General features: G+C 49.3%; 1 protein-coding gene across 1 annotated transcript in view; it reads right to left on the bottom strand.

Moving 5' to 3' along the window:
• Positions 1-674: 674 nt before the first annotated feature.
• Positions 675-16,511, bottom strand: part of SAMM50 (SAMM50 sorting and assembly machinery component) — a 38,623-nt gene continuing 22,786 nt past the window's right edge. Inside the window, exons 11-15 of the mRNA XM_032261408.1 lie at positions 15,058-15,128; positions 11,938-12,005; positions 7,810-7,956; positions 7,127-7,268; positions 675-872 (exon numbers count right to left, since the gene is read on the bottom strand). Coding sequence (XP_032117299.1) covers positions 827-872; positions 7,127-7,268; positions 7,810-7,956; positions 11,938-12,005; positions 15,058-15,128 — 474 coding nt within the window. The 3' untranslated portion in view covers positions 675-826. The remainder of the gene's footprint in view (positions 873-7,126; positions 7,269-7,809; positions 7,957-11,937; positions 12,006-15,057; positions 15,129-16,511) is intronic.

The following is a 16,511-nucleotide window of genomic DNA, read 5'->3' as shown; positions in this document are numbered from 1 at the left end:
CACCCCGACAGGTCCAAGGTCGCCAGCAGAGATGCAGAGGAGGCAAGAGGGAGAGATGGGGGACGCCACATGGCTGGCTTTGAAGACGGAGGTGACGGCCAAGGAATGCGGTACCTCTAGCTGCTGGTGAAGGAGGGGGATTCCCCTCAGCACCTCCAGGAGGACGCAGCCCAGCAAGACCCATGCCGGACGCTGATCTCTAGACTACAAGACGATTAGCGTGTGTTTTCAGCCCCCAGGTTTGTGGTAACTGAGAGCAGCTCCAAAAACTGCATGTACACTCATTCCTGCTGCCATTCACCTGTAGATAAAACACCAGGTTCCCTCTTTGCCTCAGCGTCCCTAACGTTACATAGTTCAGGTATTTCTCCCTCGCTACTCACACATTCAAATGGCTCGAGCCCTGGGGCTCCAGGCGCCTGCTGCTGTAGGGCCTCCTCTGACACCAGCTGGTGCATGGAGGGGAGTTCGCCCCTCGATAAGGGCAGGACTGAGTTTCCCCCAGGGCCAAGCTCCCGCCTGCTGCCCGGCTCTGAAAACATCACGCCTGGTACATGGGAACCAAACACAGACTCGCAGACACTGGGCGGGTGCGTATGAGAACTCAGGCGGTCCTGGAGAAAGGCCCCCGCGGGACAGGCTGGTGGGTGAGAGCAAACCACATCCACGCTGCCTCAGAGTGTGTCTTTAACATTTATTGACAGGGTTTCCCACAGGGATTGCAGCCAAAGGATCACGGAGCCGTGTTTCCTCGAGATCAGTACGTGACACGGGTGCCCGCCTCGCTGCTGCCCAGGTCCCAGAGCTCGTCCTGTAGGGGTGTCGGCTACAGGAACCTTATCCCAGCTCCAAACTGGACGCCATCACATATCCTAAAAAAGGGGGGAGAGATCAGATGCGGTGGCCGCTCCGCTAGCCCGGCCATCTTCATGCCGACTCAGTGAGCCTGCGCCTCTCAGAAGGTGCCGTCTCCCCGTCCCTCCTCCTCCTCCTGTCGCCGCTGGCCTCACCCTCACCGGCCCAGCTCCTTCCTCCTTTGCTGGTTAAGAACCTTCACCAGCTGGTTAAGCCCTCGGAAAATGGAAAAGGGAAAGAAGGAGAGACCCACGTCCTCCTGCACTGCTCGCCCCTCCCCTCCTTTACATGCCCTCACTCCTGCTGGGGAGTACAGAGGGTGGTGAGAGGCGGAGCACGCAGGGAAGGAGCAGGAGGGACAAGGCGGGTAGTGAGGATGCGGGAGAGGCAGCGAGGAGGACAGAGCTTAAGGTCTGCCCAGCCTCCAGAAGGTCCTCGGGCTTAGGAAGCCAGCAGTACCCACAGCCCTGCAGGGGTTTAGCCTGCCCACCTCTTAGACCTGATCCTGACCCCAGGAAGGAAGGACGCAAAGGTCACACTGGTTGCCACAGCTGCTGTGAGCTGACCCTCTGCAGGTGTGACCCCACACAGTGGTAATCACCTGCTGACAGACCACCAGGCCCGTTTTCAGAGAGGAGCAAACAGGCTCCAGTCACATGGCTGCGAAGTGACAGGGAAGGACTCCGGACCTGGCTCAGGCCACCCACAAGCCTTGCTCTTTCCGAAACACTGCACTGCCCTGCCCCAGCTCAGCTGAGGACGCACAGCTGGGGGCAGCCTGTCACCCTGACTGTGCCTGCAGCAGTTCTGTCCACCTGGAACCTGTGCACGGAGCAAGGCCAATGCTGCCCATTTGGGACAAGGCGGGCCTAACCTGGGGACCTCAATTTCAGGGAAAATGATATTCAGAAGCCCACACAGCTGCAGCCAGGGCATGGTGACACACACCCTTTTTGCAAGCCGTGGGCAATTTCTAGAAAAGACCAGCCTACAAGAACGGCTCCTTTATCCACAATGCTGGTGCCCTCGCCCAAGCTGAGGATTTGGAGCACATGAAAACTGGCAGCAAGTTTTTCTTTTTCAACCTGACTCAGCGAGAGAACGCAGTATCTGATCTATGAAGAGGTTCAAGACCGATGCTCATGAGCGCCCTGGCCGGCCTCCTGCAGGGTGAAGGGTGCTTACTAACCGTCCCCAGCAGCGCAGCCATCGCACCAGAAGCCGGGCCCGCGGCCCCTTTGTGATGACAGTAAGCCACACCCATGTCCTTAGAACACGAGAATCCACATCAAAACCCAGACTGTGTTTGTACCATTTAGTTGTGTCAGACCTAAATGGCCTGTTTTTATATTGTACACTCTCGGCTCCTTCAGTCTATACGCTACTTAGAGTAAGCTAGGAGCTAAAAAGGAAGTCAAGCTCTTGGCATACATATTTCAGAAAACAAGCAAGCATTCCAGCAAAGGCCCATTGACTCCAACTACAGACAGATTCAACAACTTCACAAGCATGGGTTTATGTTCAGAGACCACAGAAACATGTCACAGAAAAACATACCCACTACCAACATTCAAGGCAACACTGCGGAGTTGCACAAGACCCGGGCAAGCGAGCCCTGGCACCCTCCAGAGACAGTCGCGAGCACCCGCCTTCTGCTCTGTCCCCCGTCTCTCTCCCTCCCCCACGGTCGCTGTCTTGGTGCAGCGCTCTTGGTCACCTCCCATGTTCTTCTCACCCAGCACAGCCGGTGCCAGCACAGCGTCTGGGAGTGTGATGTTGGGAGGCTTCTGAAGAACTTGGAGTGTGAGGCTAGAGGCCAGGAAGCACCCAGCACGGGCTCTTTGAGAAGGTCATGCCAACAGCACCCTTGGCACCTTGCCCCCATCTCCCACCACATGCCAGGAGCCGCTCCACCGGGCTCACTTCCAACACCAGGTGCTGTTCTAGTCACGGGGACCTCAGTGGTGAACAAGGCAGATGAAGTCCTGAGCTCAAAGACCCTGGCATGGGGTCTTTGAGGTGGAAAAGGCCAGTGGGGCTGGAAGGCAGAGACGTGGGAGCTCAGGGCCTGGGCCTCCCCACGCCCCCTTCTGTTCCCGTAGGACATGCTTCTATCCAGCGCCGGCCGACACTGCACACCTGCACAGCTTTGCTCCTGCCTTCGTTAGCCAGGAGTACTGTCCCTGCGTGTCCTCTGCAAGCCCCTGGCTGTCTGTCTTCCAGGAAGATTCATCTCAGGTACCCACTCTGGGGGCCCTCTCAGCACCTTCCCCAACCGAGACGATCCGCTTTCCTGTCTTCCCCGCTGCTAACTGTGAGCTGCCCTCCCAAGCGAGCCTGCCTGATTCAGCCCTGCATCTCCAGAGACCACACTCCTAAGACACGAAGTGACAGAACACTGTTAGATCCCGGGGACAGTGGTGCCATCAATCACGTGCGGTAAAACATTCTGCAAACACCTCAAAACTGTTTCATCTTTGCGAATGTCTGAAGTCCTATTTACAGGGTGCCCACCTCAGTTATGGGGGAAACCTGTGGATAATGTCCACACACACGATGCCTCATCCTGCCAGCTACCTAGTTTAGAAATGAAGATGAAATCTGGCAACACCACTCCAACTTCACAAAATTACAATATTGATGACCAATTTCAAACAGGGCCTCACACTGAGCGAAAGTGTCCTCCACTCGGGGTGCCAGGCTGACCCCATTTGGTGCTCACTGTCCATAATAAACATCTGCTGAACAGCTGACACCCGGCCTGGGGACAGAGACGCCTCCTTACAGCCTGGTCTTAAATGTCACAGGCTTAGTATGCTGCTTCCTTCCAGAAGAAACCATATTTTGAAATTAATCTCTGAGACATATATTTTAGATCCAACCTGAAGAGACAGAAGTAAAGCTGAAAGGTAAATGTAACCACTTTATATGAAAATGATTTCAGAAAGGGTCAATTCGGCTGAGCTCCTACGAGCCGCGTTGACTTCTCAGGGCACACTGACACCCAGTGGCTGCCAACAGCACTGCAATGGTGGTGACAGCAGCATGGGTGGCTCAGACCCTCCCTGCCCCAGGCATGCACCGTGGCGGGTCCCCAGAGCAGCAGGCAGTGTGGCAGAGGGCGGTCTCTAACGCTCCAATGTCCCTGGAGCCCCCGGCCTGCAAAGTCAACCACTCAAAAGCTGCCACTTCAGCCAGGTGCTGGGGCAGCCGCGTCACAGCGCCTCTGGTGCTACCTGCAAGGATTCTAATGAGCAGCTGGCTGTGAGGCCAGGGAGCCCAATGCTCCCATCTGCAGGGGGAGTAAGGGCTTCGCAGAAAGAAACTTGCAAAACCAGCCTCGTCTGCTGAAGACGGTAAAGGTGTGGAGTTACCTAATGTGGTCTTGCTCCAGGAAAAAGGTGCCCATTTTTTCACTTTATCATCTCCAAAATCAGGACGCATCATCCCATCTACGGCTTGTCACAAACTGTCAGGTGGGTACTGCGCCGAGATGATGCTGAGGGAGGGGCAACGCCTCCCACAGGAACCTGTCCCCTTGTGCGAGGAGCTGGCCACACCGGGTGTGTCAGCAGCAGAGCAGCCCAGGAAGAGTCACCACTTCCCGACCACAGGCCAGGCGGTGCGCTAAGAGCTCTGCATGCCGTAACGCGCTGAGCTCTCCACGCTGCAGCGCAGTCACTGTCACTATCGGCCAGCCTCTGGGCATGAAAATGGACACCCAGAGAGGTTAAGCAACTCACCCTGGGGCCACACAGCCACACAGAGCGGCCAAGCTGGGCCCCAAGCCCAGGCAGCTGGGCTCCCAGGCACGCACGCATGCAGCCTGCATGACTACACCCTTTCCAGCTTGGGCTTTGTATGGAGAACGGGAGAGGCATGGAGGTGAGTGGGAGCTGGTGGTCATGAGAGCAGCCACCATCATCTGTGAAGGCACTGGAAGGCCCCGTCATCGCTAGGGAGCCGCAGCAGCCTGGCAGCCCCTGCCGTGTCCCCAGAAGCAGAGCAGATGCTGAACAGCCTTCTGCGAGAGTGTGAAGAGCAGATTCCGCTAAAGAAAGAACCGTAAAGGACCTGGATGACAGACGCAGACTGCACCTGAGAACAATGCTCTCAGAAACACGTGTGAATGCGGCTCCCCTTTGCAAAGCACCTCCCTACACGCTGACGCGGACAACAGGGAGAGTAAAAATGACACAGCATTTCCTTCAGCCAGCGCAAACTCCAACCTACTGGAAGCCGGGTTAAGGCTCAAACATCACCAGCATTTGGTGGCAACATAAAGGAAGACACAAAAATGAAGAGAAAAAAACACAGGCTGGAGTGCTGTGAGCGCATACGAGCACTGCTGTGGACTGAACATTCATGTCCCTGCAAGATTCAGGTGCCGAAGCCCTAACCCTGACAGGATGCTGCTGATACCTGCAGGCAGGCCTCTGGGAGGCACTGAGGTGCGGACAAGCTAATGAAGATGGGGCCCACACGATGGGATTAGGGGCCTCATAAGAAGACACATCAAGAAAAAAAAAAAAAAAGAGTTGAGCACAGTGGCTCACGCCTGTGATCCCAGCACTTTGCGAGGCCGAGGCAGGCGGATCACAAGATCAGGAGATGGAGACCACCCTGGCTAACACGGTGACACTCCGTCTCTACTAAAAATACAAAAAATTAGCCGGGCATGGTGGTGAGCCCTTGCACTCCCAGCCACTCAGGAGTCTGAGGCAGGAGAATTGCTTGAACCCAGGAGGCAGAGGTTGCAATGAGCCGAGATCGCACCACTGCACTCCAGCCTGGGTGACAGAGCAAGCCTCGGTCACAAAACAAAACAAGGCACTGGCCTGCACTCTTCTTCCTCCCAGTGAGGACACGGAGGCCAGGCTGCCATCTGCGAGCCAGGAAGACAGCCTGCCAGCAACCGAATCCGCCAGCATCCTGATCTTGGACTTCCCAACCTCCAGAACTGGCAGAAACATCTGTTGCTGAAGTCGCCCTTAAATGCTCCATGGTACTTTGTTACGGCAGCCTGAGCCGGCTGAGATGTGCTATCATGAAAACACATCTGGATCTCTTAAACTTCACACAGTGCAGCCGGGCACGGCAGCTCACGCCTATAATCCCAGTACTTTGGGAGGCCAAGGCAGGCAGATGGCTTGAGCTCAGAAATTTGAGGCCAGCTTGGGTGGGCAATGTGGTAAAACGCTGTCTCTACAAAAAATACAAAAATTAGACAGGCGTGTAGTTGCAGCTACTTGGGAGGCTGAGGCAGGAGGATCACTGAGCCCAGGAGGTCAAGGCTGCAGTGAGCCATGATCAAGCCACTGTACTCCAGCCTGGGTGATGGAGTAAGACCCAGTCTCAAAACAAAACAAAACAAAACAACCTTTGTTTTTGTTTTTGTTTTTTTGAGATGGAGTCTTGTTCTGTCGCCCAGATTGGAGTACAGTGGTGTGATCTCGGCTTACTGCAACCTCTGCCTCCCTAGTTCAAGAGATTCTCCTGCCTCAGCCTCCCAAGTAGCTGGGACTACAGGCATGCAACATCACGCCCAGCTAATTTTTGTATTTTTAGTACTGATGGGGTTTCACCATGTTGGACAGAATGGTCTCAATCTCTTGACCTCATCACCCTCCTACCTCAGCCTCCCCAAGTGCTGGGATTACAGGTGTGAGCCACCACGCCTAGCCAAAACCAAACATTTTACACAATGCACATAAGAAATAGAATTTGTTTCTATAACTGTGTAAATAGCCCTATGCCATATTCATCCGTGTAATATTTAGTGAATCTTTTCTCAATAAAATAAGGGGTGGAGAAAAGCCAGGACTGGGGGATTCCTCTGCTGCAGAGTGAGGGGCTCTCAAGATTGAGTCCTCTGTGGCCCGGAACAAAGCTTTGCTCACCCCGACTTTCCTAGAGTCCCAGGCCTGCAAAGTCAACCACTTAAAATACTGCCTTCTGTTTTCAGCACACAGGACCGGGATCACCTGTCAATTCCTCCAGCCAGACCCTGGCAGGGATCCCACTGCCTTGGAAACAAGCAGCACAACGCGCCTGAGGGAGGGGGTGGGAACGCTTCACACTTGCTCCTCCAGCCTAGATGAAGAAAAACCCAATGGAGGAAAATACCTGTATTTCCATGATTTGGCTAATGATTTAATTTCCCTAAAAATCTTGAGCCTTAAGAGCCACTGATGAAATTAACCATCTCCAAAACAAAATAAAATGACCGGAGAGGGTGACATGGTTGTGGAAAATAATTCCCAGCACGTACCTGTCGCCTGTCTGCACTCCCATGGGGATGCAGTAATTAAGTTCCAGCCGCGCGATGTTACCAAGCCTGAGGACGATCCCGGCCCCGTACGACCAGCGGATGCACTCAGCCAGCTTCCGGATGTGAGCTTTGGGGCCCTCCCCTGAAAAGAGGAAGATGTGTGAGCCACGGTGCATGCACAGTGCATGCCTGTCCTTCTGAGCTCTCCCAGACAAGCCCTGGCTCCCGTGGCTGCACCCTGCAGCCGTTTCTAAAGCCAGGCCTAGAGATTAAGGAAAACGCATCCCCTGACCACCTGGGAAGCCCCCGACTCTTTGAGTCTCAGCTTGGAGACCTCCATGCCTTCTAGGAAGCTTTCCGGGCACCCCTAGCACCCGGGCATCTGCAGGGAGTCTCCTCTGGACCTGAGCTCCCTGGGGAAGGAACCCAATCCTACTCACAACTGGCATATTAAATACATACACAGATTTTTCTTCGTAAGAGCACTGGACGATTTGCTTCATTCGCTCAACCAGCCACTTAATGCTGGGCACTATATTAGGTGTTATAAGAATCTTTTTCAAGTAAGGCACAGTCTCTAACTTTAATGACTATGTAATCTAAAACGACGGACATCTCTTTGTGTACTGTGCTTTTAAACACAAGAACATGCGCTACAATGGTCTCAATAGCGCAAGTTTTACCATAGTTGAGGTTGCAGAGGTTTCCTGCATTGAGAAAGAAGTGTGTTCGGAAAAGTTCTCCAAAGCCGCCCTGACCAGGCCGGAAAGGTAACGGGGTGTAGAGGTGCAGGCCGCCAGCCCAGTACGCTTCTCCACCTAGGTAGTCTCCTAGGCAAGGGAGGGGTGCAGAACAAAAACAACGTCCGACAAGGTTAACATGGCATTAACTTTCCACAATTTACAGAAGCAAGATTGCTGTCCCGCACACGACACCACGCAGTGCTCAAGTCTGCAAGCAGCTGTTCGCATTCCTGATACTGACAGCCTCCTTTTAAATCACCTTTCTTTTCCTCCTGGCTTGTTTCACACCTTGATTTGACTGAGGAGGAAAACAGAGCCAATGTGGCTAAGGAAAGCATGAGCTCTGTCACTTATCACATCTGTGAAATGCTTTGAAGAAGTGAATCTTACGACAATTACTTTATCCATAAATGTAGATTACCAAATCACTTCTACCTGCAAATGAAATGCATTACTCAGCAAAATTTTCTTTTTTGAGACGGAGTCTTGCTCTGTCGCCAGGCTGGAGTGCAAATGGCACAATCTTGGCTCACAAAATGAAATTTTTATTTATTTATTTTTGAGACAGAGTCTCACTCTGTTGACCAGGCTGGAGTGCAGTGGTGCAATCTTGGCTCACTGCAACCTCCAGCTCCCAGGTTCAAGCGATTCTCCTGCCTCAACCTCCCAAGTAGCTAGGATTACAGGCATGTGCCACCACACTCGGCTAATTATTTTATTTTTAGTAGAGACGGGGTTTCACCGCATTGGCCAGGTTGGTCTCAAACTCCTGATCTCAGGTGATCCGCCCGCCTCAGCCTCCCCAAAGCGCTGGGATTACAGGCATGAGCCACCTCGCCTGGCCAAAATGCATTGTTTTGCAAAATTTTCAAGACCATAATATAGAGAGACAAAATGCAGAAAAAGTCTCTGCAGTGTGTGGAAACAGCTGCTCACTATTAATCAAAACACAGGGGCTGTCTGCCGCCCACTGCACAGGGAGACCGTGCTCCAGGTGAGTGTCTGTAGAGAAGAGATGATTTTCAATGGTTCATGACCACTTGGATTTAGGTTACCTTTGCCAAAATTTAAGCCTATCCACTGAGAGCAGGTATTTGCTTATTTCTAAAAACGCTCCTGTCCATTTCATTTTAAGCTGTAAGGGGAAAAAAAAAAACCCTCCAACCCAAATGTTTATACTTTGTTGCAAAATACCGCTTATAAAGTGTCTTAGTCTCCTCTAATACAAAATGACAGGTCATAAAAGGGGAAAATGCTGATGTCTTCAGGATTAACTTCAAGGAAGGAACTGGGGATTCATTTAAAGACTTCAGTTCCTCACAATCCAGAGGAAGAGGGAAAAAAAGACGCTGATCCCTTTCAAGACTCGGGCTCTGAAGGGAACAGAGAAGGAACAAATTACAGGAAACAACTTTGTTTTTTCTTTCCCAGAAACCGCTCCTCCTCTCTTTTCTTAAATAACGGATTTTATTCTGGTCATAAAAGTTAAATATACTCATTGTAGAACATCTGATCAACATAAAGAGGGAAAAATGAAAACATTTTAATTTCTACCATTCGGAAATAAGCAGCGACATGTTTCTGAGATTCACTCATGCTGTCATTCAGCCGGTGGCTGTAATTTGCTCTTCTTCATTGCAGTGGAAGGTACCACTAACTATCGGAACATTTCCCATTGTTGATGGGCATTTCGGTTTCCAGCTTCCAGCTTGGGGCTATCATTAATAATATTATGAACAATTTTTGCACATATATATTTTAAGGCTCTTGATACATCAAGCTGCTTGCACCAAAAATTATAGCAATTTACATCCTTGCCCGCAGAGTGTGGCCAACTAACTGCATGGAGCCGGTGAGTGGAACACCACTGCGGTTTACTTCTCAGGGAGGTGGGGCCCAGCTATCATAGACTCAGCATATCACACTTGCTTATAATGAAAAATGAAATAAAACCATCGAAAATGTAGGTTACTTTTCTTTAAAATTACACTCTAATGAAGCACTCTAAATACACGTGAAAAGAAATAATCTATACTTTGTACAAAAATGTATGCAAAGTGCAGGCATTGCTTATAATGATATAAAAATGGAACCAACAAAAGTGTTAAAAATTTTAAGAGAGCCCAGGCATGGTGGCTCATGCCTGTAATCCCAGCACTTTGGAGGCCACGGCGGGTGGATCACCTGAGGTCATGGGTTCGAGACCAGCCTGGCCAATATGGTGAAACCCCGTCTCTATCAAGAAATACAAAAATTAGTCGGGCACGGTGGCAGGTGCCTGTAATCCCAGCTACTCAGGAAGCTGAGGCAGGGAGGATCACTTGAACCCAGGAGGTAAGGGTTGCAGTGAGCTGAGATCGCACCACTGCACTCCAGCCTGGTGACAGAGTAAGACTCTGTCTGAAAAAAAAAAAAAAATTAAGAAAATCAGGTGAGAATGCTTACTAATGGAATAATATGCATCCACTTAAATGATGTTTCAAAGTTTTCATAGCATGTGGAGATACCTCTGACGGATGTTGCATGTCAAAGAGGGTTCCGGGAAGCAGGAACCCCACACACCACAGGAGGGCTATGAGACAACCTTCCCAGAAAGCATGATAAAGCCCTAAAAATACTCAAAATCCTTGGATCTGACAATTTCACATCTAGAATTTTACATTAAAGTAAAACTTACAGATGAGTACCAAGATTCAGTTAGAAGGTGAATACATTGTTTTATAATCATAAAAGAAAAGACCCACAGACTCAAGGTCTGTATAGTGGGTCGTAAGACAAAACATGCAGCCATGAGGGTAATAAACTTTCTCTCTCTCCTCCCTCATAAACGCAAACGCAGAACACAAAAGCGTGCACCCACTCTGGAAGCTCGCCTGGCAGTTTCTTAGGAAGGGAGCCTGCTCTCAGCGTGTGATCCAACAACTGCGCTCCCTGGCATTTGCCCAGCTGATGTGACAACTTATGTCCACGTAAGCTGTCCACAAAAACCTGCACACGAATGTTTACAGAAGCTTTACTCATAATTGCCAGACGCTAGAAACAACCCAACTGTCCTTTTGTGGCTGAATGGATAAACAAACTGTGGTACATCCAGACAAAGGAATATTATTCAGCACTAAGAAGAAACAAGCTATGGGCGCCCAGACACACACACAGAGACTGTAGGTGCATATTACCATGGAAAAGAAGACAACTTGGAAAGACTACAAACTGTATGATCCCAACTCCCAGACTTTCTGGGAAAGGCATAACTATAGGGATGGTTCAAAGACCTGTCGTTCCCAGTGGTCTGGTGGGAGGAAGGAAGGGATGAACAGGCGGAGCCCGAATTTTTAGGGCAGTGAAGCCACTTTGTGTGATCTGGAACAGTGAACACAGGACGTCATGTATTTGTCAAAGCCCACAGAAGGTACGACAGCAAGGTGACCCCCCATGTAAACTACAGCCTTGAGTTAACAAGGTATCAGACTGCTTCACCAATCCTAACAAATGAATCATCCTGACACAGGTGCTAATAAGAAAGGAAGCTATGGGGGTTATATGGGAATGCTGTGTACTTTCTGCCCAATTTTTCTGTAAACCTAAAACTGCTCTAACAAATTAAGCCTATTAACTAAAATAAGATTATAGTATGCCAGCAATATAAAATATGTAACTGTTAAAAATGACCTTTTTTCCTATAAAAATATACTGTTATAATATTGTTACAAGGGGTGGTGAGAGAAATGGGTTTTAAAACTAATATGTAAACAAAACAAAACGAAGAGTAGGAGGCAGAAGTCAAACGTGCAGAGAACAGACGTCACCTTTATACATGTGCTCTCTCTGGCCAGGACTGCAAGTCATTTTCATAGTTTTTGCTTAGATACATTTTCTCATTTTCCTACAATTCTGTCAATAAATATTCTACACCTACTTCATGATAAGTTCTGTGTTAAGTGCTAATTCTACCACCATGAAAGAGGAATGTCTATTATTGCTGTAATTTAAACAAACCAACAGATACACGGTTTCCAAACTGAGCCGTGGCCCCTTGTAGCCCTGGCGCCGTGACGGGAGAGGACAGACCTTCGCTCTGCGGCCCGATGCTGTGCATGCTGAATCCTCGGACGCTTGTGGGTCCCCCGAGGTAAAACCTAGGACAAAATGGCACGCGTCAGAGGAGAGTCATGAGGTGAAAAACACCACGACACTCGGTACACGCAGGAAGCACAGGTCAGGCTCACATTCGGTACTGGGTTATCAACAGCGTTTTCACAAGGCAAAACCTTTGAGGAAGACCAGGAAGGTGCAAGCTATGGGGGGAATTTCATAAAAATCTAAACACCTAAGGAGATGCTTCAAACCGCTGGAGATGCAGGAGAGACACAAGACACAGAGAAAGACACTAGGAGAGAGGGGCAGAGCAAGCTCTCCATCACAAAGGAAGCATCTGCTGCCGGTGAGAATTCATGACAAGGTTCCTTTTCACGTGGGCCTCCTGCTGGCTCACGATGCAACATTAAGTGAAAAAGGGCAGGATACAAATTATTTAATAGTATAATCCCAGCATTACAAAAAGAGGGGGGGAGCTATCATACTGGAAACAGACCAAAAAAGAATTCTTGTTAGATTTATTTTTAAATATGGGCTCCTCTTGTTCCCTAATGAACTGGTTATCACACCCTCTCCAACCATATCTGAATAATATGAAAAGCATGAATTAAAAATTAATTACATAAAAACACATCCACTTTCTGAAAAATTGAACAGCATATTAGAAGCCGATTTTAGATCATGATAATTACTAAAAAACGAATTTAAATGACAAGAGAAATTCTGCGTAATCTTTCCAGCCAAGAGGCAGCCAAGGATGCAAGCCCAGCGGGTGCCCTCAGAGCCCTCTGACCCTCGAGGCCGCAGAAGGCTAAGAACACCCCGCAGGTCTGAAACAGCACAAAGGGAACAGGGCGCTGCTTGTTCTGGTTTTCCTACCACATAAAAGCCTTTATGAATTTTTTCATTTTAACTTGAGTTTTAAAGCCTATAAATATGTTTTTACTACGTGGGATTCCTAAGCAAGGCTTCTCTGAAGACCCTATTAACATAAATTGCAAAAACAAACAGCAATCTTCATTTTTTAAGAAACGATAAATCAGGCCAGGCGCAGTGGCTCATGCCTGTAATCCCAGCATTTAGGGAGGCCGAGGTGGGCCTATCAGCTGAGGTCAGGTGTTTGAGACCAGCCTGGGAAACATGGTGAAACCCTGTCTCTACTAAAAATACAAAAATTAGCTAGGCGTGTCGGTGCACGCCTGTAATCCCAGCTACATGGGAGGCTGGGGCAGGAGAATCGCTTGAACCTGGGAAGTGGAGGTTGCATTAAGTCAAGATCACGCTACTGCATTCCAGCCTGGGCAATAAAGACTCTGTCTCAAAAATGTATATATAAATAAAATAAAAACGATAAATCACCCATATTGAATTCAAATGATCCAGGATGCACATAACATAACAAGTGGAACAACTCTGCTGGCTGCATCCCAGGCTCCGGGGTGCCCCAGGCTCCGGGGTGCCCACCATTGCTGTTTCGATGACTGACTTCCCAGGACCTCGGCGCTACACCTGCCCACACCTGCATGCACGCTGGAAGGGATCCACTAAACATATTCATGTGCAAAATTTTAACTTATGAACACACATCTCCTTATTTTTATTAACTATATAGATTTGGAATGGTTGTGCTAGAATGTAATCATTTTCCTACTGGGGAACTTATATAAGGCAGTTTCAAATTCTTTCCTATTTATCAGCAATGCTACAATGGACATCCTTCTACACATAAATCCTTACACACTTATGCAATTGTTATACCTCCAACCACCATCCAAAAACGCTGAACCAGTAATTTTAACTAATGCAGGGTTGAAAAAAAAAAAAAAAAAAAAAAAAGATTTTTGTCCTAGAGGACAGTGATTAGTATTTCGAAGCAACAAGAACAAGTTCATACCCTGCTGGTGGGGGTATAAATTGCTGTGAGCTTCCTAAAAGCAGCACCCAGCAATACTATGAGCTTTACGCCGAGACAGTAATTCCACAGAAATAAAATAAACAACAAATTATCTTAAAAGTTATTATTCAGTGTTATTTATAAAAATCACAAATTAGGGGCCGGGCGCGGTGGCTCAAGCCTGTAATCCCAGCACTTTGGGAGGCCAAGGCGGGTGGATCACGAGGTCAAGAGATCGAGACCATCCTGGTCAACATGGTGAAACCCCGTCTCTACTAAAAATACAAAAAATTAGCTGGGCATGGTGGCGCGTGCCTGTAATCCCAGCTACTCAGGAGGCTGAGGCAGGAGAATTGCCTGAACCCAGGAGGCGGAGGTTGCGGTGAGCCAAGATCGCGCCATTGCACTCCAGCCTGGGTAACAAGAGCGAAACTCCGTCTCAAAAAAAAAAAAAAAATCACAAATTAGAAACAACTCAAATATCAAAAAATACACGGTAGGCTAAAAAGTTATGGTATATGCAAATAATGAAACATACGCCATTCAAATGCTGCTTATAAAGAATTTCTCATCATTTGGTGAATGATTTCTCTAATTTCTTCAAATGTTTCTCCATTTTTGTATTTCTGCAATGAGTATAAACTGTATTCCTTCATAATCAAAAGAGAACAGTGCATTTTTTTTTTTTTTTTTTTTTTTGAGACGGAGTTTCGCTCTTGTTACCCAGGCTGGAGTGCAATGGCGCGATCTCGGCTCACCGCAACCTCCGCCTCCCGGGTTCAGGCAATTCTCCTGCCCCAGCCTCCTGAGTCGCTGGGATTACAGGCACGCACCACCATGCCCAGCTCATTTTTTGTATTTTTAGTAGAGACGGGGTTTCACCATGTTGACCAGGATGGTCTCGATCTCTTGACCTCGTGATCCACCCGCCTTGGCCTCCCAAAGTGCTGGGATTACAGGCGTGAGCCACCGCGCCCGGCTCATTTTTTAATATAATAAAGTAACTTCCCCCAAAAAAGCAAAAAATATTAAGTATGAGGTATACGTGATACTTTGAAATTAGCTTAAACATAAATACTAAAGTAAAATTTTAAATACTGCTCTCCTAAATAAACTTCTCTAAAATATCTTATAAAAAACAACCAAAAAGATCCAAAGGAAGATATGTGCCAATTACCCACTCATTGATGGGTACTTACCTATCAGCAATACTTGACGGCTTATCACCAATGGGTACCAACATTCCGCCCCAGAGAGACGCTGAAAACACCTGTTCAAATAGAAACAAACGGCTGTTTTCTCCAAGCATTCCTTTCATTCCAGGGAGCATCACCATGTACTGAATGCCCGTGGCATGCAGAGCTCTGAGCCAGGGTGCAAGGGCTGCAAGAGCACCTGGCTTGTTCAGTTGCAGAGCTACCCTTCGGAGGGCCACGTGGACTATTCCAAAGTCCAAATCAAGACCCGCTGAGGGCGAGCAGGGCCCGCTTCCTTTCCGACACAGGGCAGGCCCCTGCTCTGTGGTGGGAAGCGATGGCCAGCAACACTAGCCAAGGTCTCACAGAGGAGGGACCCCAGGCCCCCTACACCTGCTCAGGCCTCTCTGCCGTGGCCTCAAAATGATGAGGAAGGATTCAGGACACACAGCATCTTAGGCTGGAAGAAGGTACCGGCTGCAAGGCTCCTACAGTGCAAACACGTACTCCCAACCCTACCCTCAGGGTCAGAGTCCGGTCTCTCCCAGGGCAGGAGGCTCAGTGAGCCAATCTTCATGCCACAAAACCTTCCCAATAATGTCCTCAACCAGGCCAAGGCTCTCCTGCTCCTCTGCACCCCATGTTTTCGGGCGGCTGGCTGAGCCTCACGCACCCTCTGCCTTGCAAATGCCTACGTCCCTCCAAGCTGCTCAGATACGGCTTTCTCAGAAGCTTCTGTAGGAAGGACAAGCTTCTGTCCCCAAGGCAGCTGGCATTTTCTTGTCGACCAGGTGTCGGTCCTCTGCTCAGAAGGCTCTAGGCCTTCCTCTCACGTAGAGTGGAAGAAGCGAGGGCCCACACCCAGCCTCCAAGGCCCTCCCACCTCTACTGCTCCCGGAACCCGTGCTCCAGCCTCACGGCTTCCGCTGTCCCACACTTGTTCCCTCGCCATGCTCTAGGCTGTGCTCAGGGCCTGCATTACCAGCCGCCTCCCTGACTGTCCCAACCACATGGCACCCCTTTCTGGTCACTTTCTACCCCTTTATTCTGCTTTCTTTTCCTTCACAACATTTGTCCCCACCTCCTCAATTATATATAAAGATATTCGCTTACAGGTTTCCTTCCTCAAGAATGGAAGAAAGTTCCTTGAGAGTTTTTTTTCACTGATGTATTTTCAGTGCCTCGACAGTGCCTGGCAGCCAGCATACATGTGTTGGATGGGGAGATGAATGGATGGGTGAATGAATCGATGAGCGCGTGGGTGGGTGGATGGATGGACCGATGAGTGTACAGATGGATGAATGGATGGGTGGATGGGTGAATGGATGGATGGGTGGGTAGGTGTGTGGATGGATGGGTGGGTGGATGGTGGATGGATGAAATGGATGGGTGGATGGATGGGTGGGTGGGTGGATGGATGGATGGATGGAATGTATGGGTGGATGTATGGGTGGATG

This window comes from Sapajus apella, unplaced genomic scaffold (assembly GCF_009761245.1).
Source record: "Sapajus apella isolate SASKATOON/1434 unplaced genomic scaffold, GSC_monkey_1.0 scaffold123, whole genome shotgun sequence".
NCBI lineage: Eukaryota > Metazoa > Chordata > Mammalia > Primates > Cebidae > Sapajus > Sapajus apella.
This window is presented reverse-complemented; position numbering and strand designations above follow the sequence as displayed.